The 24,285-nt window shown below is 37.1% G+C and overlaps 2 protein-coding genes across 6 annotated transcripts; both read right to left on the minus strand.

The window, feature by feature from the left end:
- LOC132622703 (probable carboxylesterase 17) lies at positions 1-1,366 on the minus strand. The gene has a single exon (XM_060337353.1). The coding sequence runs from the start codon at positions 1,210-1,212 to the stop codon at positions 211-213; it is 1,002 nt and encodes a 333-aa protein (XP_060193336.1). The 5' UTR covers positions 1,213-1,366; the 3' UTR covers positions 1-210.
- Positions 1,367-3,720: 2,354 nt separating this feature from the next.
- On the minus strand, positions 3,721-17,711 carry LOC132622963 (protein ANTI-SILENCING 1-like). Of its 5 annotated transcripts, XM_060337655.1 has the most exons (18): positions 17,533-17,711; positions 16,680-16,847; positions 11,261-11,650; positions 11,003-11,171; positions 9,351-9,500; positions 9,162-9,272; positions 8,941-9,060; positions 8,790-8,858; positions 8,546-8,683; positions 8,377-8,453; positions 7,738-7,764; positions 7,441-7,533; positions 6,251-6,329; positions 6,058-6,151; positions 4,402-4,510; positions 4,198-4,314; positions 4,019-4,093; positions 3,721-3,895 (listed from the first exon to the last, which is right to left on the minus strand). In XM_060337655.1, the coding sequence occupies exons 3-17, from the start codon at positions 11,609-11,611 to the stop codon at positions 4,040-4,042; spliced, it is 1,758 nt and encodes a 585-aa protein (XP_060193638.1). In that variant the 5' UTR covers positions 11,612-11,650; positions 16,680-16,847; positions 17,533-17,711; the 3' UTR covers positions 3,721-3,895; positions 4,019-4,039. The 5 variants fall into 5 exon arrangements, with proteins under 5 accessions (XP_060193638.1, XP_060193637.1, XP_060193636.1 ...); XM_060337654.1 differs by lacking the exon at positions 16,680-16,847; XM_060337653.1 differs by lacking the exon at positions 17,533-17,711 and having other exon boundaries at positions 16,680-16,959.
- Positions 17,712-24,285: the final 6,574 nt, after the last annotated feature.

Raw genomic sequence — 24,285 nt, forward strand, 5'->3', positions numbered from 1 at the left:
TAACACCAAAAAACTGAATACAGCAACTATATTTATTTCAATAATAATCTTGGCAATTAAAACGTGACAACAACAAAATTAAGATAGACAGTACACCAAAATCTTCAACCTGCAACAAACTAATACTCTTGCAAAGCTCACAAATACCCATGCTTAATTATTTTTGCCATAACCTTATAAATACTCATGCAAATATCTTTTCTCCTTCAATTAATGCTTGCTGATAAACTCTGCAATGGCTTCAAAAAGCTTCTCAGTTTCAGAACCAGTAACAGGATCCATTTCAACTGCAATTTTGTTCAAATAAAAACTATGTCCCACTCCATTATTAACAAACAGCTCAACATCTTTTCCCCCCTTTTTCATAACTTCGTAAAACTCCATTTCAGTATCCTTAAGCAAATCCTTATCAGCCATACAATACAAATATGGCGGCAATTTCAGTTCCTCAACCGCAGCCGCCACGTCACCCATCGGACAAGTTATCGGATGATCCTTATTGCTCCCTACCGGTAAAGCTAATCCGATAAACTTATCCACCATATCTAATGTTAAAAACGGTGTTTGCTCTTGTTCTAACTCCGATTTGCTCCGTTTCGATCTTACAAACCCTGGATGTATCGGAATTGCTCCGGCGAGTCTCACCGGAGATAAATCCTCCTCGCCGGCTCTGACGGCGACTTGATGAACTATGTTGCCGCCGGAGCTGTCTCCGATGAGAAAAATACGGCTGAAATCAGCGTATTCAGTGAGCCAGGGCTCGTTAAGTTGTTGCCGGGAAATGTCACGGAGGCGGAGGAGGGCGGCGAAGCCGGCGTCGCAGGCGGCGGGGAGGCGGTGCTCAGGCGAGAGAGGGAGGAAGACGGAGATGATGATTGATTTGGTCACGCGCGCTAGGCGCGTGTAGACAGTGTAGTACATGAACCAATCGGCTTGGCTAATGCAAAAGCCGCCGCCGTGGAAGTGAAGAATGACGGGGAGTTTGTTGTCGTTAAGTTGAGGTAAGTAAATGCGTAAACGGCTGTTAGAGTTTTCGTTAGTGAGGACTACGTCTTTAACGGCAACGCCGTTAATGAAGTCGTCATGTGGGGGGACTGGTTCGGACATGAATTTGACTTCGGGTGGACCGGTCCATGTCCGGTCTACTGAACCGTCTTCGAAAACTCTAAGCCAACCGGATACTTCCTCTATGACTTTCTTTTCATTAACCATTTTGGGATTTCAAGAAAGTTAAAAAAAAAAAAAAAAAAAGGAAGTGTTTTTTTAGAGTTATTAGAATTTTGTTTGTTGGGTACTTTGATTTGCATGAGTATTGGTTGGTATTTTATAATGGTGAGGGAAAAGAGTGGTTGTTTATAGGAAGGTTCAGTGAGTTTTACAGAATTTTGGAGTGTAGATAAAGGGAAAACAATGGCATTTTCAAAGCATTTTCGTGACAAGTTCATAATGAGTGATTATTCCACATTTGAAAAGTATATTTGGTGGAAGTCAAACTCAATATCAATGGTCGTTAAGTGCAAGATAGCAATTTAGATAACTATTTACTTTTTTATTTTTTGGTTAGACTAATAGTAACCATGCCACAATATGGTGGTTAAAAAGCTTCGATCACATTTAATGTAAAAAATAATAAATCACATTGAGAAAGAAAACGGGGAGTTTAAAGTTTTCTAAAAGCACATAAATTTGATTGAAACTATGATTGACCTACAAGAGATTACTCATGAACACAAGCTGATTTATAAGTACAAAGAATAGGAAATGAGAGTGCACGCATCTGAGCAGTATCGACTCTATATTATCATTCATCACTTTGCGCTATTTTAGAAAAAAAATTATGATAGGGTTTGTGCATGTTAATTTTATTATTTTTTGCATTTACGAAGCTATCTTAGATGTCATTCACTTCAAATAAGTAGATGACGTTGGATTCGAAAAAAAAATAAATGAACTGGTTGTCATGATGCTGGGAAGAAAGTTAAAAATCCGACCAATTTCAAGTTTTCAACTTATTTCTTACTGTTTCCAATTCATGTGGGATCATTTTACTTCGCAACGAGTTTAAAAAAGATATAGACTTTTAAAATTTGTGGTTCAAAATAAACCTTAAATATTTGTGTGATTGTAAATCACCTCATAAAGTTAAATTGCTTTTAAATATAAAAAAATGACATTCTTTATTGGGACAGAAAAATGTGCCACATAAATTGAGACAAAGGAAGTACTATTTACTACTCTTAAAAGCTGATCACACATGAGAAGAGAAAAAGGAGAGCAAATATCTCAAAAGGTCACTTAACTATGAGAAATTATATAACAAAGTTATTGAATTTTGTTTTGTATCAGTAAAGTCACTCAACTTAAAGCTTTTCTCTTATAAAATCACTCAATCAAATTTGTCATAAAAAAGTTCCACTTTGCCCCCTTAACATTTTGGGTTTGAGAAATAATATCCCCTTCACATTTTGAATGGGATAATAAACTCCTTTAATCTTAAATCAATGGCTAGAAATGAGTTGAATTATTACGTCCTTTGAACCAAATTTTCAGGAATAGCACTGTACTTCTTAAGAACAAAACCCTTTACAAGTAATAAAAGAACTGCATGCAAATACACGCATAATAATAATTTACATATTCAAATTCTTCTTAAAAATCACGATTATTTTAAACTCTCTTTCATAATTAGTAGAACCTATTTTTTTAAGTTGCTGGTAGATATAGCAAATTAGGTATAATTCCAGAAGTTCTGGTAGGCAATAGTAGTTTCATCGTCAGGTAAATAGAACCTTGGTGGACTAAGTAACATCCCTTCAGCCATATTTAAAAGAACATTAGGCATATCATTTTCCCCATCTTAGTAGTAAACTTTGGTTATTATCATAGCTAGCCACGAATAATACCTTGTAACACGCCACACTTCAAAGTTAACAAATTTTTCCAAAGTAAGTACTAGCAGCTACTTGTGTTTTAAAAATATATACAATAATCCAATTCATTTCTAGTCATTGATTTAAGATTAAGGGAGTTTATTACCCCCTTCATAATGTGAAGAGGATATTATTTCCCAAACCCAAAATGTTAAGGGATCAAAGTGGAGCTTTTTCATGACAAATTTGGTTGAGTGATTTTATAAGATAAAGGGCCTAAGTTGAGTGACTTTATTGATACGAAACAAAGTTCAATAACTTTGCTACATAATTCCTCATAGTTGAATGACCTTTTAAGATATTTACTCAGAAAAAGGATCATCTGGTAGCTTGTTAGAGTTATTCATGTATCAATAATGCAGAGATTAATTATGCAGAATTCTTCTATTCTACATAAAATAATACGTAAATTAACCCATTGCTTATACATGTTTTATTTATGTGGAATTATAAAATGATAACCAAACACCATACTTGGTGTACAGCATATGTAGAACAACTAAAAAACTACCCAACATGATATTAGGTAGTTATGCTAAAATTTAAGAGCATGAATACTTCCTAACAAGCAACCAAACGACCCCCAGAAAATGATCAAAATTATCCCTAAGTTAAAGGGTTGGTTTAACTATGCCCCTGTTATATATAACAATGAACATCAATACTCCTTTTAAGCTTGCAAAACAAGGACACTTTTGGTCCACCCAAACAAAAATGTCAAATTTTAACGGATCTAATGAGAACCTTCTTAAATCAAGGGCTGTTCCTAAAGAGGCTATTTGACTAATCCTATAGCTAACTGCCTACAACGTTGGAATTCACACCAACACACTGAATAATAAAAGATGCATTATTGTGCTGCACAAAAAGTTGCATTCTATCATCAAACAAAATATCTGTACTACTCTGTGCTTTGGTGCGCAACCCCATATCCATATCCACAAGAAAATCAACAAAACCAGTCCCTGTGTAAAAGAAATGAAATCAATTTTCTTAAACTTGACAATAATACAAGGACAAGATAAATAATAATCAGTGCAAAGGTAATCAAGACTAAAAGGAAATTAAAACTGGATTAAACTGTTTACCGTTAGATCCTATACAGAGTTCTAAATAAGGGTCTTCAACTTGCTACTAAGACGTTCAATTTCCGCTGCTTGTTCCTTGCAACAAGAAAAAACATAGACTTAGAAAGGACAGGCAAAAATCAGCAACTATTTGGAGAGAATAAAAAACAGATTGATGGGGATAAACACTTCATAATCACCTGATGTAGAGCTTTCCACCTCAGGCTAGACTCTTCCTGTAGGACACGCCAGTCGATGGCCATCTCATTTTCGATTGTGTTACTCTGGGAGTAGTGTGATGTTGATACCGCTTTTCTCTTTTCAAGAGAAATCAGACTATCAAAATTGGATCATCAAATAGCAAATTACGGGAGAGGAGGTTATTTGTGCAGTGAAATGCGTACCATTTCTTCTCCTAGCTTCTGAAATTTGATTTTTCCAATGGACAGATGGCCAGGAAAGTCTCTACTTTTCCCTGGCTCTTCTATTATTCCTCTTCGAGCAACAACTGGCCTTAACAAGACATAAACAACGGCTACATTATCTCCCTCACCTTAATTATTTTCCATATTTCATTCAGCTTTTTCCAATAAAATAGTAATCACAAAAGTTCCTAAACCCAAAATAATTTCAAATAAAGCTCGCCATTAAGAAGCACAGGCCAACTATCATTACTGAGAATTACATCATTTCTCTTTCCAATAAGACGCACAAGCCACTATCATGACTGAGATATACATCATTTCTCTTTCCAGTAACAAGAACAGGCCACTGTCATGAATGAGATTTACATCATTTTTCTTTCTCCCTCTACAGTGCACAGATTTTGGGACGGCATATTGGAGGGAAATGGAGTAGAATAGAAGAGATTCCTGGCGCGACAAGAGAACAACTCAACAAAAGCTTGTTTCATGGAATGGGTTCACGATGTCACCAACGCCTATGACTAATTCTATTACCTTTGAGAAGCGATTCTCCCTAATCATTTCTCTATATGACAAAACCCAGTGCCATGAGATGGTTGAATATAAATAACATATATTGACTTCTACCATGACGATCATCAGATGAATTACATAGATAAAGCTGACAGTATTAATTATCTTAATTAACCTCTAGGCTTCTCGATAATTCTATAAGACAGAATAAAGTTAATATTACACCATCATAATCAATGTTTTCAAAAGCATTTTCTAGGCGATTCACGGGGCGAGCCCTGGAGCTAGGTGGGCTAAAATCACACCGAGATGGAATGGTAGACAGCAAGTATCGCGGGGCATAAGTTTCAACCTCCCTAGCATTCGCTTCGGCGTAGGTATCAATCTTCTGGGTGTTCATTTGGGGCGTAAGCTCAAAAAACTTCCCAAATTTGAAATCGAAATTGCTTAGCAAGTTTTCTTATCACTAAAATACTCAAAATTTATCTAATTGTAAATTCTCAATCTAAAAAAGAAACTCAAAAGTTAAAGGCCTTTTTTAATTGTTTGCCCTAATTTCATAATCCTCATCTTTGTCTTTTACTGAGCAACCAATTATTCTTTGGCTCTTTATCTGCAAAGTGCAAACTACAAAGCAAAGGTTTTGTGCTCAAATGCTTGCTCTGCTTTCATGCTTGCGATGCCTTTTCTGTGCTTTCATGTTTTATTTTTTGAATTATTAGGAACGATCATTTTAACTCTAACCATGCTACAGGTGTCATGCATCTTTCATCTTTCACTTTTCCAAGTATAAAAAATAATTATATATATGCTAATTTTATAATTTTCTACAATTTTATGTAATTTTACGTTTTTGTGATTTATATGCTTATTATACTAATTTCTAAAATATACATGGGGCTTACTCCCCATGTTACACAAAACGCCTTCCCTAGCACCCGTGCCTTTTAAAACACTGCGAGCTAACTCATGTCATCAAGTGATTTAAGACCATTGCACATAGCATAGTTTGTAAAGAAACGGATGGTAACTAGCAAGGTGTATGTAGGAACAATGCATAAAAACATCTTATCAACAAGACAAGTAAAAGGTGAGACCAAAATAGCCAAGTCGATCTAGTACCTTCCATCACCTAACATTAGGCACCTCCTTTTCAACTCAAACATGGCATTCTCTGCAGCCTCACTTGATCTGAAGATAACAAATGCTTTTCCTGCTAGTATTCATTCGAATAAAAAAACATTTGAGTTCATTGAGAGAAAAAATTCAATAAATTTTACTCCAGTATTTAAGCAGAAGATACACGATAGCCTACCATTTAGGGGATTGGAGAAGGTGTTATGCTGCAACATTTTTGCACTAACCTTTTGCTCTAAGGCATGCCAGACAATATCCTAGAATACAGTTGACGAGAAACTCAGAAAGATAAATGATGATACATGAGGCAAACCATTACATTAAAGTCCGAAGACGCAACTTGTGTGCACCTCAACTGATTCACATGATAGCTTGTCAGCCAATAAGCAAATTGTCAAGTTAATTTTGGCCAACCCATGTCAGATCCTCCAAAAATGCACAGCTTTTAAAGGATCCGACACACAGCGACGGTATTTTTGAAGAGTCTAGGCTCAAATCATGTGTAAGATGGGATTCTAATCCTAGGCCCCCAAGTTGTTACTGTATTTCTCAACCACTAGGGCGTCCCCTTTGGACACACATTACTAATTTTCTTTAGATTTGAAAGCACTTCAAAGTGTTTTAAAACAAAAATATTGCTCCTACTACTACTCAGAATCCTTTCCTTCACAGAACTTGACCAAACACAATAACTCTCCAAAATAATTTTTTTTAAAAGGAGAAAGTAACTACTCCAATCTAGACAGGCTTCAAAAGTCTCCTGAGCTCTTATAGATATCAACTTAAGTAAAATATCTGAAAAGCTCCATCATGTTTCTTTTTTCATGCTTTTCCTCCTCCAACAGAGTCACAGTGGCACTATGTTTTAGGTGGTTGAGACTACCCTCACCACTAATAGACTCACTAAAGATAGTGGCTTGAAGATAATGAGCATGTGTTAAGTGAAACAAATTTTGTAGAACAAATCTGAAACTAGATGCAATAATCTCGGTTAACCGTTAACCTAAGTTGAAGTAAGGTTATTTACAAGTTTGCTTATGAAATTTTCAAGAGGTATACCAATAACTTAAAATAAAAGTTTATGTAAAATACAAGAAATGTAATTCAGGTAACTTATATTTTCATTTTAAAAAATGAAGAAGAAAAGAGAAAGAAAAAGGAAAAACAAGTGTTCACCGCATACATTCGGACTCACAAGAGCTTTAAAAACAATACTCCCCGAAATAAAAAATGGAAATATACGCATGTCTACAAAATGGATAAAAAAGTGACACCTAAAGACACAACTATATTTCATTTTTCATTACTCAAATGGGCAAAATAAAGCACATACTAAACTGAAATAGACTACAAATTCATTCCATGTACCACCACTTCTGCTGATACATATGAAGGATCAAGATTCTCAAGTAACACAAGTGTGCCTCGCTCTTGAGCTGCTTGGAGTCTTTCATTCCATGGCTGGACAGAACAAAATAACATATGTAAATCACAAAATATAGAGTAAATAACAGCTTTGAGGCTAAAGCATATCATGTATATGTTCTACTTTTCACTAAACAGTTGAAGCTTACTTACAGCACTTTCCCAAACTACTTACTTTTTTTCATCATACCGGAAGTAAACAGTTTGGCATAAATATAACAATTGAGATAGGAGACTAACCTGTTCCTTGAACCATGTGCTAGCACCCTGCAAGTAAAAAGATATCATATCAGAAAAGTAACCAAATTCAAAAGAGGTGAAAAGGCCCCTTACTGTATCCAATCATTGATATCAGGTACCGACGTGAGGTTTAGTTACACAACAGATGATGCCAGCAAACAGATACAAAAAGGAACAAATAATCAAGCTATGAGCAGAGGCGGATCCAAAGTTTTATGGGTTCAACATTTAAGGTTCTTAGCTTGAAACCGTTATATCTTCAAAGTTATTTGTTGCAACTTTCGTGAATTTTTACATATAAATTTACTTGCAGGGTGCTAGCACACCGTATCGGTATGCTCTGCGTCGAAAGTGCCAGGTTCAGATGAAACCAGTATCGGTATGCTACATCCGCCTCAGTACAAACCAAGAAACCAATGTCCATTCCCATCAAAGCAGGATGCAGTACATAAAAAATCGGGAACTAAAAAAGAAAAACTGCCAGATATGAGCAATCAGAGGTTTCAAATTATACGGGGGGAACCTCAATATTCAATTTTCTTAGCAGTGCGCTCAAAAAGGAGGAAAAATGTTTGCTATGTAAATCAAATCCTTCACTGATCCGTAATACCCAAAAAAAAATAAGGGAAAAGGGAATACCTCCTTCACCCTTGTTGTTACTTCAATGACCTGACTTGTCGATTTCATGACCTTTCGTTGGTCAGATGAAGCAGTACCTGCAGGATCATATCCCCAATCTGGCATCATCCATAATAATTCATTGATTTGTTTACTGAGTCTAAGAGAAAGTTACAGGTAAGAAAGAAACCTAATGAGTCTTGAAGCTTTCTCTTCTTCAAAGCATGAGAATCAGATGAGTTAGTAGACGAGGTACAATATGAATGCTTCTCAGTTCTGGCAACAGTTTTGTCCGTCTCAGAAATATTGCCCTGTCTGCCTCGTCCACCTAAAATTAATGGTGACACTGTTCAGTTCTGGGAATGATCAGATTAAAGTTAAGCTCAAATATGAATTTACAAGAATAAGAACCCATTATCTTTTCAATTAATCACCTTTTTCTACCACTTCTGTCACCTGACCCTTAGAGTGCATGACATTGTGTTGTTCAAACAGTGCAGTACCTGCAGGATCATCCCCAAACAGTCGACGTCCATAATGACTTGTTCACTGATTCTAAGAGCTTGTTACAGGTAAGAAATCTACCTGAAGAGTCTAGAAGCTTCCTCTTCTTCAAAGCATGAGAATCAGATAAGCTAGTAGGCGAAGTACAATAAGAATACTTTACTTCATTTCTGGCACTAGTGCCGTTTGTCTTCTTCAGTTCTGGGGATGACAAGATTAACAGTTAAGCTCAAATATGTGAATTTACAAGTAAGACTGCGAACCATAAAGACTGTGAACCCACTAGCTTTTCAATTTACCACCTTTGTCTACCGCACATGTGTTCATAGAAGACTGCTCCATTCTGACCATAGCAACATCATTTGTGGAGGATTTATTTTGCTTGACCAGAGTCCCAGGTGGCAGCATCGATTCTGCAAAATCCAAATTGAAAATAAGCACGTTTTGTTGACATAACTAAAACTTTACCTCACATGTCTACAAGTAGTTACGAGTGTTTCTTCCTGGCTGGCCATCTTTCAATGCCGTTTTTGTTGTTGCTCCTCCAAATGAAAGTGATGCGTGTGGCTTTTCAAGACTTCCTTTTCCTCCATAATGAAGAGGCTGCTTCTGATCTTTCACCTTATTAAAGAAGTGCTCCACTGCAGCAGGAGTGAGGTAATGCCTCAAATAATTAATTTTCAATATTTAAATGCCTCGGAGGAAGAATGTGAAAACTGAAGAAACAGATTTTACCACAAACTTATTAAGAGCTCAGAGACTAGTTTTCCAATATAAGCTTTCACGCATACAAGTAGGCAATAGATAATTTGGTTCTTCCCGAAGAAATATACATCATACGCCTCACTTATCTGGTGAAGTGTGATACAACAACAAGATCACATGTCCACTTCGGTTAACGCCAGCATCTTCCCTATGCTGACAACTCACAAGTCACAGCAAACACTCACATCGAGTCATTGGAAGATGTTTCTTCTTTATTAAGTAAACAGGATTCTGAGGAGAATTTTACAAAACTTGGATTGGATTAAAAGCTAAGCAAAATGCCGACCATGCAACGTAAAATTATCATAGATATGACTACATCTCTTTAGATATGTCCACCCCTACAGTTCTTTGGTTAGTAATTTATCCAGCGTCTTCATTCAAAGGAAACTGTCAGCCACAATAAAGATTCCAAGGAACTTATACCAATATATCCATCACTAGGGCTCCTTACATTCAAGAACTGGAGCCATGACTTAAAAAGCAGCAAGAATGCAAGGCAAAAACTGAAAGAGACATGATCTTGCTCTAATCCAAGAAATTGAAGAAATACCACATCAGAAGTCATACAGCTTCGGAGAGTCCTAGGAAAACCAACTCATCCAGACATGCATCAGATTAAAGGCAGCACAAAAAAAAAAAAAAAAGAGGCTGAAACGGAATGCATGAATGGCTGTAAATAGCCATGAAGAGCTCATCATCCAGCTATTACTATTCTACCATTTCCCACCTCTACATAAGGAGCAACCTGAATGCTAGCAATATTGTCTTCACATGCCATAATTTGACTAAAACCACTTGAGTGAAATAGTATATTAAGATGCTCTGCTATCTATTCCACAAATCATCTATTTCTGTCTAGTATTCTTTTGTCCTATCAAAAGATAAGAGACATTGAGGTGATGAAAACTTCCTGAAACAAGAACATGCAAGGAGGAGAGCAAAGAAAAACCAATAAGCGCCGGTCAGTTAAATTTGAGTCCTACCCCTTTTAACAACAATGTAGTGGGAAATTCTTTATGGTACTTTTATAACTCTATCCTTGTACTCATTTCATTTCTTCATTTAGACAATGTCCTCGAGTGTATTGCATAATCTTAAGCAACAAATAAACTGAGGTTTCCAGAGAACTAAGAAAATTGTCTTCAAATAAGTTACACAGAAGTTTGAGAAAACAAAATTCTGAAAGATAGTATCATATGTTAAAGCAGTTCTAAAGAAATAAACTAAATGTATGACACAGCAATCTTAGAAGCGGGAACCACTACTAAATGGACAAGTTCAAGGTTCAAGCCTTTAAAAAGCTGTTTCATCCAACCGTAAATGGATAATACTGTAGGACTGAACGAAAATCAAGCAACAGAATTATAGTTACTACCTTCAATTTGCGCAATTGAATTTGGAAATTTCTCAGATATCTGGCGAGTTCCAACATCAAAGGTGCGATAAAAGAAGAAGTCAGCTGTTCCCAAATCTTCGTCTTTTGGCCGAGGGTTTCTTCTATCAGTTGATGTGCAGACAACATTGCATTTACCGGTGATGGCTTCCTGTAATAAAATTTCAAAGAGGTCATGCCATAACATCTGACACGGATAACACTAATATTATTTTCAAAAAAAGTGAGTGAAATAATAACCACAGGATTTCGATTTGAAAGCCCTATGCCTTCTCCTGAAGCCAAGAGTAACTCATTGGGAAGCACCTTGATATGACCCAACCAATGAGTTACCTCGGTGGGACGGAAAAACCAGACCACCTTGACTATCCTTTTCTGCTCTGCCGTTTCCCACACCTTGACTATCTTACCAATGTCAGGCTCAGTTTCACCGTGACGACACATGTAAACACAATCATATAAGTTGAATTCAACTCCATCATAAGTGAATGACATGTAAAATTGGACGCCCTTATTATGGGCACCCTTTCCCTTCTTGGCACCCCAACAAAATTTAGGACTATCTTCTTCCTCTTCTTGAAGGGGGAACATGTGACACTTGTCCCAATGTGATGTTAATCTTTCAAAGATCTGAAATGGAAGACATAAGCTTGTCATTGACAACTGAAAACCATCTAAAAGAAAATATATGTGCATATTCCAACAATTGTTGACTGCCAACAATTACTAAAACATAGTAATAATTATGTTAAAGGTCCAAAATTCATGGAGAATTAGTAGAAAGTAGAAACCCACACACTGAGGCCGTGCTTTACAAGAAGAAAAAACAAAGAATGCAAAAAAGGTAGAATCTAAAAGAAAAAACTTTCTTTGTTTCCCTATTATGTTTTCAGTTCGAAGTCGGGACTCAATAATTGAACATATGAAAAATTCAAAGCGTATCTTAGCACATTACGTAGAACTTTGTTTTTGTTAGAGACTAAGATGGATCATCGCAATAAATGATATATCTCATTTCAGAAAACATACCATAGGAGGATTACTAGATTTACATGGAAGAAGAGAAATGCTAGATGTTTCGAAGAGAAAATAGAAGACAACAACAACAACAACAACAACAACCCAGTGAAATCCCATAACGTGGGGTCTGGGGAGGGTAGAGTGTACGCAGACCTTACTCCTACCAAAGTAGGACGGCTGTTTCCGAAAGACCCTCGGCTCAATAAAAAGCATAAAAAGAGGTCAGATAAGGCTAAGAGATTCAAAGCGTTATGGAAATGAAATAACGCAATCGACACAGATAACAGAGGATAATCAAAGCACAGGAAATAACAGATAATAGCAGAAATCAGAGCACAAGAAATTATACTGCGATAATGCGACTACTAATAAGAAGGGATAACGAGACTATCTACTAGCATTCTACCCTAATCTGGGTCCTCCAAACCCTCCTATCTAAGGTCATGTCCTCGGTAAGCTGTAACTGCGCCATGTCGTGTCTAATTACCTCTCCCCAATACTTCTTCGGCCTACCCCTTCCTCGTCTGAAACCATCCATGGCCAACCTCTCACACCTCCGCACTAGGGCATCTGTGTCTCTCCTCTTCACATGCCCAAACCATCTCAATCTCGCTTCTCGCATCTTGTCTTCCACCGAGGCCACTCCCACCTTGTCCCGAATATCCTCATTCCTAATCCTGTCACTCCTGGTGTGGCCACACATCCATCTCAACATTCTCATCTCGGTAGCTTTCATCTTTTGAACGTGAGAGATCTTAACTGACCAATATTCCGCCCCATACAACATAGTCGGTCTACCCACCACTTTGTAGAACTTGCCCTTAAGTTGTGGTGGCACCTTCTTGTCACATAGCACTCCGGAAGCAAGCCTCCATTTCATCCACCCTGCCCCAATACGATGTGTGACATCATCGTCAATCTCCCCGCTGCCTTGCATAATAGACCCAAGATACTTGAAACTACTTTTCTTCTGGATGGCCTGGGTACCAAGCCTCACTTCCAAGCCAGTCTCTTGAGGTGTTTCACTGAACTTGCACTCTAAGTACTCTGTCTTGGTCCTACTCAGCTTAAACCCTTTAGACTCCAGAGTATGTCTCTAACCCTCCAGCTTAGCGTTAACTCCGCTACGAGTCTCGTTGATCAGGACTATGTCATCCGCGAAAAGCATACACCATGGCACCTCACCTTGAATTTGCCGCGTCAATCCATCCATCACCAAGGCAAATAAAAACGGACTAAGAGCTGATCCTTGATACAACCCCATCACAACTGGAAAGTGCTCTGAGTCTCCTCCTACTGTCCTTACCCTGGTTATGACTCCCTCATACATGTCCTTGATCACCCTAATGTACGCCACACGTACACCTTTAGCCTCCAAGCATCTCCATAGGATCTCTCTTGGAACTTTGTCGTAAGCCTTTTCTAGGTCGATGAATACCATGTGTAAGTCTCTCTTCCTCTCCCTATACTGCTCCACCAGTCTCCCCACAAGATGGATGGCTTCTGTAGTTGAGCGTCCCGACATGAATCCGAACTGGTTCTCTGAAATTGACACGCCTCTACTCACCCTCATCTCCACCACCCTTTCCCACACTTTCATAGTATGGCTTAGCAGCTTGATACCTCTATAGTTGTTGCAACTCTGGATATCTCCCTTGTTCTTGTATAGAGGGATTATTACACTCAACCTCCATTCTTCGGGCATCATTGCCGTCTTAAAGATGACATTAAACAACCTAGTCAGCCACTCCAAACCTGCCGGCCCGCGCTCTTCCAAAATTCCCCAGGAATCTCGTCAGGTCCGGTCGCTCTTCCCCTGCGCATCCTACGAACAACACCCTTAACCTCCTCAACCTTAATACTCCTGCAATACCCAAAATCGTGACGCCTTCCTGTATGCTCTAAATCTCCCAACACAATGTCTCTGTCCCCTTCTTCATTCAAGAGTTTGTAGAAGTATGACTGCCATCTCCGTCTAATGAGAGTCTCCTCTACCAATACTTTGCCATGCACTTCACTTGATCCACATCACGTGCCTTTCTCTCCCTCGCCTTGGCTAGCCTGAACAATTTCTGATCCCCTCCTTTCTCCTCTAGTTCAGCATAAAGGCGTTCAAAAGCTGTCGTTTTTGCCGTCGAAACCGCCAACTTCGCCTCCTTCCTCGCCATCTTATAAAGTTCCCTATTCGTCCACTTCTCCACCTCATCTTTGCTTTCTATCAACTTTGCATACGCCACCTTCTTTGCTTCCACCTTCCCTTGAACTTCTCCATTCAACCACCAGTCCCCTCGATGTTGACCACGACTACCTGTCGAGACCCCCAACACTTCCCTTGCTACCACCCTAATGCCACTAGCTGTCCTATCCCACATACTGGTCGCATCCCCACTACTATCCCAGGCCCCCATATCCTTCAATTTCTCTCCCATCTCCGGGGCACTAGTCGTGGTCAAACTCCCCCATCTGATCCTAGGTCGCTCATCCACGACCCTCTTCTTTCTCGTCATTTTGATCCCTAAATTCATCACCAAGAGCTTATGTCGGGTTGTAAGGTAGTCGCTCGGAATGACCTTACAGTCTTTGCACAGACCTTTATCATCCTTCCTAAGGAGTAAAAAGTCTATCTGAGTCTTAACCACCGAACTACGGAAGGTTACCAAGTGCTCCTTCTTCTTTGGGAAACTCGAATTGGCTATCACCAACCCAAAAGCTCTTGCAAAATCCAAAAGTGAGACTCCTCCTCCATTCCTGTCCTCGAAGCCAAAGCCTCCATGCACATCATCATAACCTCCCGAAATAGGCCCGATGTGCCCATTGAAATCACCTTCCACGAAGAGAAAATAGAAGCTGTACAGAAAATTAAAATCTCATGCTTATGGCTTTCGGATTTTTGGTACAACCTACAAGATGTTGAAGATGAGAATAACGTGACTAATTTCATACTCACTGCAGGAGTAGAATCATGTATAGATGGAACCATTGTAATTTCCTTGTGTTTTTCTTGCAGAAATGTTCTAAGCATTGGCGTTGAGTTAGGCCCAAGGTCCGTTTTATCACACACACTCTAATATTCCAAAGAATAGTATGATAGATGTAACAGATAGAGCTATGAGAATGCTATGCAAAGGAGGATACCCACCAAAATGAAAGACAAGTTCAATAGACCAGCAACATCACATGAGTAAAGTTTATGCCTCTAAAGTCCAACATATCCACAAGATGAGTATCGCAAAAAAACAGATATTAAGATTGTTTGGTCGTCATGCAAGGTTGACTAGACAGGAATGATTAACATCAAATAATAATAGGTACAAGTAGCACATATATAGGACATACTGATAGAAGATTGCTTGAGACGAAATGATTGGAAGTGTTAAAGGAGACGGGATAAACCCAAAATCACATGGAATGAGTTATTTCAGAAGATTTACAATTTCTTTAAATCCACGCAAACTTATCAAAGAATAGAGCACAATAAAAGCAAGAGATCCATATTGACGATACCGGCTATTTGGGAATAAGGCTTAGACAGCATGTGTACATAAGTTTGTTTGGAGATGTGTATATTGGAAGAAAACCAAAATGAAACCCAAGTTCCAAAATACTAACACATTTGCACAGAAAGGAAATGACCATTATCCGCATTTCTAACTGGAGTAAGAAACTTTAAACAGAAAAAGGGAATGATGGACTTTGCAGTCAAGGGTACCCTACAGTATGGTGTCAATAGCGAAGTTCACTATCAAAGAGAAGATGATAAAAGCCCTGCTGACTATTTTGCATATCAAAATCAAAACATAAATCATACAAATTTCTAGACACTTAACCTGTAAAAAAATATTTTACAACTGCACCCAAATACACATATTATCAATAAAATACAGTATAAATAAAATTTGGAACCATAAAAACCAAGAATATATACACAATGCAACCAGAGAGTAAAAGCCAAAAAAAAAAAAAGTACTGGCAATCAAAGGGAACAAAAAAGAGCATACACAATCCAATAAAAGGAAATAAAGAAAGGAAAAAGAGTATAGACAAAACAATCAATGGAAGATGACCAAAAGACATACAAAACCATATATACTATTAGAAGTTTCTAAGAAAAAAAAAATCGACAATTACCCACAAATACAACGTGAACATTCGTAGAAAAAAAAAAACAGAAAAAAAAAACACCCAAAAAGCCCTGTAGACCCTTTTTTATTTCGAAACATAAAGATCATGAGAGTACAAAATTTTCCGCCATTTTTCTAAAGGTTGTAGAAAGACATAGCTATACGAAATGTAAACATCCATACACAGTTATGATCGAAACCCAATGATCCATATTCCATAAACACTATGGACCAAAATACTGAAGAAAAACAAGTTACCGAGAGAGAAGGTGAAGAGACAGAGTGACAGTACTGTAAAATGTGCAGTTCGTATACTCAAGTATGCAGCCAAACAAGAGAAATATATGATCAAAATCCTAAAACCTTGTAGAATATTTTATCAAAAATAAACATACAACACAATACACTAGAAGTTTCTAAAAATGACAATAACCCACAAATACAACGTGAACGTCCGTACACCTAAAGAGAAAGAAAAAAAAAACACATAGACGGAAAATGTAAATTTTGATTTAAACCTGAGTCGGGTTTGTTGCATCAAATGGAGAGAAAAGTGACAGAAATGCAAATAGACTATCTCTGCAACAAAAGGACAGACTCTTTACTAGGAGTGGTGTAGTATTCTCTCTACTCTAATTTTTGCAGAAATGTGACACTGCTAATGTGCACTGGCTGTGATTTTCAACCTGCAAGTTTTACTACAAATGAGAAGAGTAGTACTCTGTTAAGTAATCATAATCACCATGCTTTGGATTTAATTTCGTTTTTAGCTTAACTCAATTTTTGTTAAGTTCGAATTTATATCAAGGGTGTCTTTATTAAGACACTCTTAATTGAAAAAAAGGGAAAGAGGTTTAAAAGCGGTAAAAATCAAAATAATAGATCATACAAATTTCTAGACACTTACGGAATATTTTACAACTTCACCCAAATATGCAGATGAGCAATAAAATAACAGTAGAAATATAAATTGAAACTATATTAAATAAAATAAAGTACTTACAATCTAGGGGAACACATAACCCAAAAAGCCCTGCCACCATTTTTTTTTTAGAAAAATAAATTATAAAAAAATCGTTGAGAACAGTTTTTTCACCATTATACAGCCATACATAACGTAAGATTCATAAAATGTGTAGACTGTAGAGTGTATATTGAAATATGCAACGAGAGAAAAAAAAAATGATCATAAACCCCATAATCCTAAAACCCTGTAGAACATTTTCTAAACGTACAAAACCATAGTAACTAGAAAAAGAAAAAAGACAATAACCCACAAATACAACGTGAACATTTCGTACACCTAAAGAGAAAGAAAAAAGAAACACATAAACGGAAAATGTGACAAAAAAATGGAGGTTTGATTCAAACCTGAGTTGGGTTTGGTTTGTTACATCAATGGAGAGAAAAGTGAAGGAAATGCAAATAGACTATTTTGTATTTTGCTAACTAAATAGAGTATCTCTGCAACAAAATGACAGACGGTTACTGTGAGTGGAGTAGCGTATCGTGCTGTCTCTATATTACATTTTCTGCAGTAATGGGACACTGCTAATGTGGCGGTGAGCAGAAAGTTTTACTATAAATGATACGAGACTCTCTTTTGACTTATTTCTTCTCAATAATAATAATAATACTAATCACCGTCCTTTCGATTTAATTTAATTTTTACTCTGCATATAGTATAACTCAGTTTTTGTAAGTTTGCATTTATTTCAAAGATGACTTCGTTAAGACATTCTTAATCAAGTAAAAAGGAAAGAGGGTATGATTACGTGGAAAGTGTGGTGATTTTCATTTGGCACTACTCTCCCCACTTCCAATCCCATTAATAGATCATGCACGGAACAGCATGTGCTCCCTTAATTACTCTACTCTCCCCGCTCAATTTTACTAACACCGTCTCAAATATTTGACATATTTCTCTTTTCTGCGTTAACAAAATATTAAATTATGACGGGTTTTTGACATTTTACTCTTATTTATATATTAAGATATAATTTATAGTCATAAAATATTTATTTTATTTATGTATTGTAATTAAAGTGTTTGTAAATTTCAAGAATTATTACCATTAAGGATAAAATAAAAAAAGAATTAATTTTATTTTGAACTTCTCGTTGTCGAACTTGCCGTTAAAGAGTAAGAAGTAGATTCTATAGCAACTCAAGTTATCCAGCAAATTTAACCATGATTATACTTAGTATACAATGTTTATAAATAATTATACAAAATAGTTACATTAATTATACACAATATATAGTGTTTATACATTATTATAATATGTAATGTTTATATATGGCTATACAGAACAAATACATTATGATAAGCCATGCTACCTTGTGTTTTGGTGTTTTGATGACTTGATAAAAACTACTTGAGGAACCAGTTACAATCATAGGAAGACCAAGTCTCCTGAAGTGACGTACAGTCAACTCTACAGCTGTAAAGCTGCTGTCACTATATCAGTACAACAGAGCAGCATACAGCAGCAGAGTTGCTTTCTAGGCTGTCATCTTCACTCTTTCTCTAAATATTCAAACATCATGCTAAAGTGAAGATTTGATTCTTGCAAAATCCAGAAATTGTTCATATCTAAAAGTGCAAGTCTCAACACATCAAGGTGAGTTCAAGAACAAAGCTTCAACAAATCCAAGGACCTATTCTTCTACAACTAAAGTTGTGTTAAGTCCTAGGAGGTTAAGTTTCTGTTCTTTTGTTCTTAAACTTGTAAACCTACTCTTCTCAAAAGGAAGCTGTTGTAGCTACTCTGAATACCGTTGGAAAGATATTTCAAAGCTCTACAACTTTCATCAAGGAAGTTTTCCCAAATTCCAAATACGTTTTGAAATACAGGCCATATTTCGAAATACGGTCCGTATTTAACCATTTGACATCCAAATGTCAAATTCCAGAATGCTCAGAAATCCTTGGTACCAGTTTACGACTTGAATTACAGCCCGTATACTGAAATACGATCACTGTTCATGGGCGTAAACCCCCATCTTACAACTGAACAGGGAATTCCAAGTCCCATATTCTTTATCTGATTTTCTAAGTCTAGGATCATGGTCAAAGCTTAGGTGAAAGGTACGGGGTGTTTGTAGACACATGATTTTTGACCCTTCCCGTGTGTTTCACCTTATAGTTTTTAAATATTTCTTTTAATTTTAATTTTGATGTGTTAGCTTTATTCTATTTTTATTTAGTAGACTTATTTGCGAAAATAAAAAAAGAACAAAAAATATTTGCTATTTTTAGAATATGGGTTATGTTTTAATTTGCGACAAAAGAAAGAAAATTTCCCAAAAAATATGTTTTCTTAGTTTCTAAAGTGCTCACAACTTTTGAGTTTTATAAAATAGTTTTAAGCTACTGTAATAGTGTTGTTTAGTTGGGAGAATTATTTTTCTTGTCATTTTGATTTCGTTTCAATATTTTGGCTGATATTTTATTTCATTAAATTAGTTAGTATATTTTATTTTAGTTTAAGTTTTCTTTTAGATAATTCAAGAATATCTCATTACTTTTGTCTTTTTCCCTAACCAACTCACACATGATACCACTCCCATTTTGACACCTCACCTAGAATAATTCTTGCTCACCACTCCACTCTTCCACAAAAATACACACACATCACACAAAAAGACAAAATAGAAAAACAGATTTTTAATGGGAGGGAACATGTGACAAAGGGGAGGAGAAATATTATTTTGGGGTGGTCCCCATAATCATTTTGATAAAAGAATGCACATCGGATGAGAAGGGGGAGATTTATTATTTTTAGACAGGGAAATAGATAGATGGGAGAATATGAATAGATAGTAGATAGAGAGAAAAGGACGGACAAAGAAAAAAATCCCATCATCTTCTTCATTATATCATCATCTTCATCAAAAAAAAAAAAAACCATCATCACCACCATTTTTATCTTTCTACCGAACCACCCATAACCACTAAAAAGAATCTTGTTCCCCATTAAACTACGTTCCGTCACACTGAACTACTAACAACCAAACAGCCCCCCCCCCCCCCCCAAAAAAAAAAAAAAACCACCCCCACGCACCACCGTGATAACCCACCGGAAAATCCCCATTAAACCAAAAAAAAAAAAAAAAAGGGAACAAACACACACAGAAAACGCAAAGAAATACGTAAAAAAACATAGCACCAAAACCCAAAAACCCGTCTCCATTTTCTCAAAAATCGCCCGCACAACTTGAGCAAAAGAAAAAAAAAACAGAGAGTTAAATGTTGTTAAGTTAGTCAATTCATCGTCTGTTCGTTGGGGTTTCGCGTTGAGGTCATCGGATTCCGGTCAAGGCGTCGCGGCATTTGTTCCGTTCGATTGGAAGGTCCATTTCAATCCCATTACTATTCTTAATATATTGCACATTTGAAGTTGTTAAAATTGTTGAATGTTTACTGTTTTTTGGCTGGTTAATGCATATGGATTATGGAAATTAAAATCATCGTTGGAAAAATTAAAAATTATTTTTTGCAGTTTCGGTTAAAACTAATTCAAAGATGGAGATTTGATTAGGGACACTAGGGTTGGTTATAAATTCAGATTAATATCTCATTGAAGCTTTGTTTTACGATTAAGGTCCGTAGGCAAACGTTAGGGTCTTTTAATTTGCGTGTGTTTTCTTTTTACTCGCTTTTAAATATTATGTATTCATTCCCGGGTGGGATGTCCCGGAAGAAAACAAAAATGTAAAAAAATGGAGGCCTCGGTTTTAGTGATAAGATTAGGGGTAATGTCGTTTTCTTTATACTCTTCTCTGTTTGGATATTCTGTAATTAATGGAGGTCTTGTTAATTTAATTATTTGGTCGTATAGTTGCTCAATATATTTCTTAAACAAAAGAATCAGGCCAAGACTAACGGTTAAGGCCATATTAATTAATTACTAGCGTGAGTTGAGCGAGATGGGATGCGAATTGTTTCAAAACCCGTTATCAAGAGATTGAAAATTAATAATAACCAAATAATAATAAGTCTCGGATTTTAGAGACAAATAATTGCCTTTAACGCTAGATGAGCTTTAGGCACGTTTCAAGACGTTTGTTTCGATTAAGAATGCGGTTACGCATCTTATTTCGAGATGTTTTTTTATAACTCATGGATGCGGTTACGCACCTTGGCCGAACTCGTTTTAATAATTAATTGTGTTTCGAATAAAAATGCAGTTATGCATCTTACTTTGAGACGCTTAAAGGATTCGGAATGCGGTTACGCATTCGGTTTAAGACCAATAAATGTTGAACAATAAAAGTACGAGCAAATCAAGGCTCAGATATATAATATATTCAAAGATTAATTTAAGCTAAGTATAAGTCGATAAAGCGACCGTGCTAGAACCACGGGACTCGGGGAATGCCTAACACCTTCTCCCCGGTCAACAGAATTCCTTACCCGGTCTTCTGTTTTCGCGGACCATAATAAAATAGTCATTTCCATTTGATTAGGGATTCATAAGGTGGCTTGGAACACCAAAACTCAATTCCAAGCGACGACTCTGTAAAATAAATAATCCTTTTTCAAAACCGTCACTCCAAATAGAAAAATCCTCTAATAATAAAAACCTGCGCGTTTATCGCGTGGGGGCCCAAAAAAGGGGTGTGACAGCTCTGGCGACTCTGCTGGGGACCTAACCAGAATTCGAGCTTTGTGATATTGCCGTATATTTGGATTTTATTATTAGTATTTGGATTTATTATGTGTTGTTGAACCTAATGTGTTAATTTTCGTTCATTTATCGCTTTGATATTGTTGAACTATATCATAAACTGTCTTCTCCCGCGTACCCTTCTGAGTCTCTGAAACACTTCACACACAGTCACAGGAATGCAGTTATGCATCCTACTTCTGTCAAGATAAAGCCGGAGCGTCTTGGCGCCCGGTGAAGGATTTTAGTCACACATGTTAGGCGGGGCTGGATAAGCAATGAAGTCAGAATAGCACTGCTACCGATAGTATTGCCCCTCCCCGGCTCGAGTTGTCCGCTCGGGTTAGCCAGTCTAGACACCGTTTTCCATTAGGTTTTAAACCTAGCAAAACTGAAACGCAGACATGATTATCCCTAGTAGGATCCGCTTATATGCATCACTTGCATTTGACATAGTGGGACTCGGCACAGGGGTCGGGTCCGTCTAGGACAGGTATCCCTTTTTCTGACTGACCTGTGCATCTCATGTGCTATTTGCAATATTATTTTAAGGCTTGCTTGATTGTGGATCGACTTTAGGCTAACTAGTGAAATAGAAGAGAGAGAAGCATTCATCTGACTTTTTACGCACCCATTTTCCTTAAACCTCTAATTTGTCTGGCTCTTGCTAAAAATAAGAAAAGAAAAGTTCAACTTGAGACGAGTTTATTTATTTAAAAAAAAACAACTTAGCAGTCCAGTCTGGACGAACTACGCACACCTGATTCCCGTCCCTCGGGGCGACGATACGTAGGCAGCCCATATCGGGTTCGGTGATCCTTATTCAAAAAAAAAAATTTTAAAAAAATTATTTTTATTTTGTATTAGAAAATTCGAAAAACAAAGGAGATAGTTCTATATAAAAAAAAAGATAATAATAAAAGGAGGAGATTCCTTTTTAACGCCCTATCCAAAAGAAAAAGGAAAACTCAAAAAGATTTTACTTCGAGTAGTATTTTTAGCGGGGTTTCTTTGGAGGAAATTTTATAATCAAAATCCAAAAAGATTTTTTTTCAAGTTTTTGTAGTTTTTTTTTCCTCTTCCTAAATTTAAAAAAAAAAAAAAGAGAAGTGAAAATTCGAAACAATTTTGTTGATTAGTTTTTTGCCGAAACTTCCCGAACTACGCAAAGATCTGATTCATGTCCCAGCATGATACATAGGCAACCCAAGTTGGGTTCGATCGAATTATTTTCAAAAATAAAAATGAGTAGTGAAAGAGCGGAGAAAAAAGGAAAAAAGTGTGGAAAGAAAAAGAGAGATAATCATAAAAAAAAAAAAAAAAGGAAAGAGAGCGAGTGAATCGAGAGGCGTGGAAATGAAAATGAAAGAGAGAGGATGGCCAAATCTAGCGGGAACTGGGATGATGCCAAAATGACATTATTACCCTTAGAATCATTCTAGAACTGATAATTGTGAATATGTGCATTGCAAGAAATTCCCTAACCCATATTTTTTTTATGATGTTCGATTTTAGAAAGTGGTTGGTTTGTGGTACACTGGCAACACGCATCCACTTCACTAGATCAAAAGGAAGTGTGCCAATGTCGAGCGAAAATGAACTCCCAATAGTCAATACTGAGGAAAGACAAGGACATGGTCAACATGAATCAACCGTTGTTGAGGAAAATAGGTTGTTGAGGCAACGTATGGTGGGGATGTCACAAGAATGGTCGAATGGTAGGCAACCGCCCCAGGCAATCCCTAGTTTTTCTGACATCACGCCTATGGAACATGCATATACTCAGGCCTCACTCTCCATATCAGAAGATCTAGTGCACCTTTCTGGGTTTGCTCATGGTCTGGGTGACTATACCAATTTGCCTAACATCACTGAAACCTCCACAAGTCGTTCTCCAAGGGTGCAAATCAGGACTGATATTCAGGGTATCGCAACAGCGTCGCCCGTTTATACATTCTCGCAGCCTAATCCTATGGTTGTGACAACTACTGTGCCAGTTGACATGATTCCCCAACCCACTATGGTGCAAAGACAAAATCATGTGCCACAATTTGTTACCCGTCAAAATCAGTACTATCCTTCGGATTTCACATTCATGGGCCCAGATCCTCATCACTTTATTTCACAGTTTAATTCTCTTATTGACATTGAGAGACCGGCGAAAAATGCTGAACATGAGGACATGGCTGGAAAAATGAAAAGCCTGGAACAAGCTATGAAGAACTTACAAGGATTGGGAGGTTATAAAAGTGTCTCGTTTAGAGATTTGTGTATGTTTCCTGACGTTCATCTACATCTCGGATTCAAGGTCCTAAAGTTTGACAAATACGATGGACATGGTGATCCTATGGCCCACTTGAAGAGGTATTGTAATCAATTGAGAAGAGTTGGGGGTAAGCAAGAGTTGCTTATGGCCTACTTCGGTGAGAGTTTGACGGGTTTAGCCTCAGAAT

Source organism: Lycium barbarum, chromosome 12 (genome assembly GCF_019175385.1).
Source record: "Lycium barbarum isolate Lr01 chromosome 12, ASM1917538v2, whole genome shotgun sequence".
NCBI lineage: Eukaryota > Viridiplantae > Streptophyta > Magnoliopsida > Solanales > Solanaceae > Lycium > Lycium barbarum.

Bases quoted from the DNA above. Each gene is read 5' to 3' on its own strand.
- LOC132622703 (XM_060337353.1), bottom strand. From the start codon at position 1,212: ATGGTTAATGAAAAGAAAGTCATAGAGGAAGTATCCGGTTGGCTTAGA.
- LOC132622963 (XM_060337654.1), bottom strand. From the start codon at position 11,611: ATGTTCCCCCTTCAAGAAGAGGAAGAAGATAGTCCTAAATTTTGTTGG. The intron at 6,152-6,250 runs GTAGGCTATCGT...AATGAATACTAG, and splicing joins CTTCTCCAATCCCCTAAATG to CAGGAAAAGCATTTGTTATC. The intron at 4,511-6,057 runs GTACTAGATCGA...TGTCTTGTTAAG, and splicing joins CTAATGTTAGGTGATGGAAG to GCCAGTTGTTGCTCGAAGAG.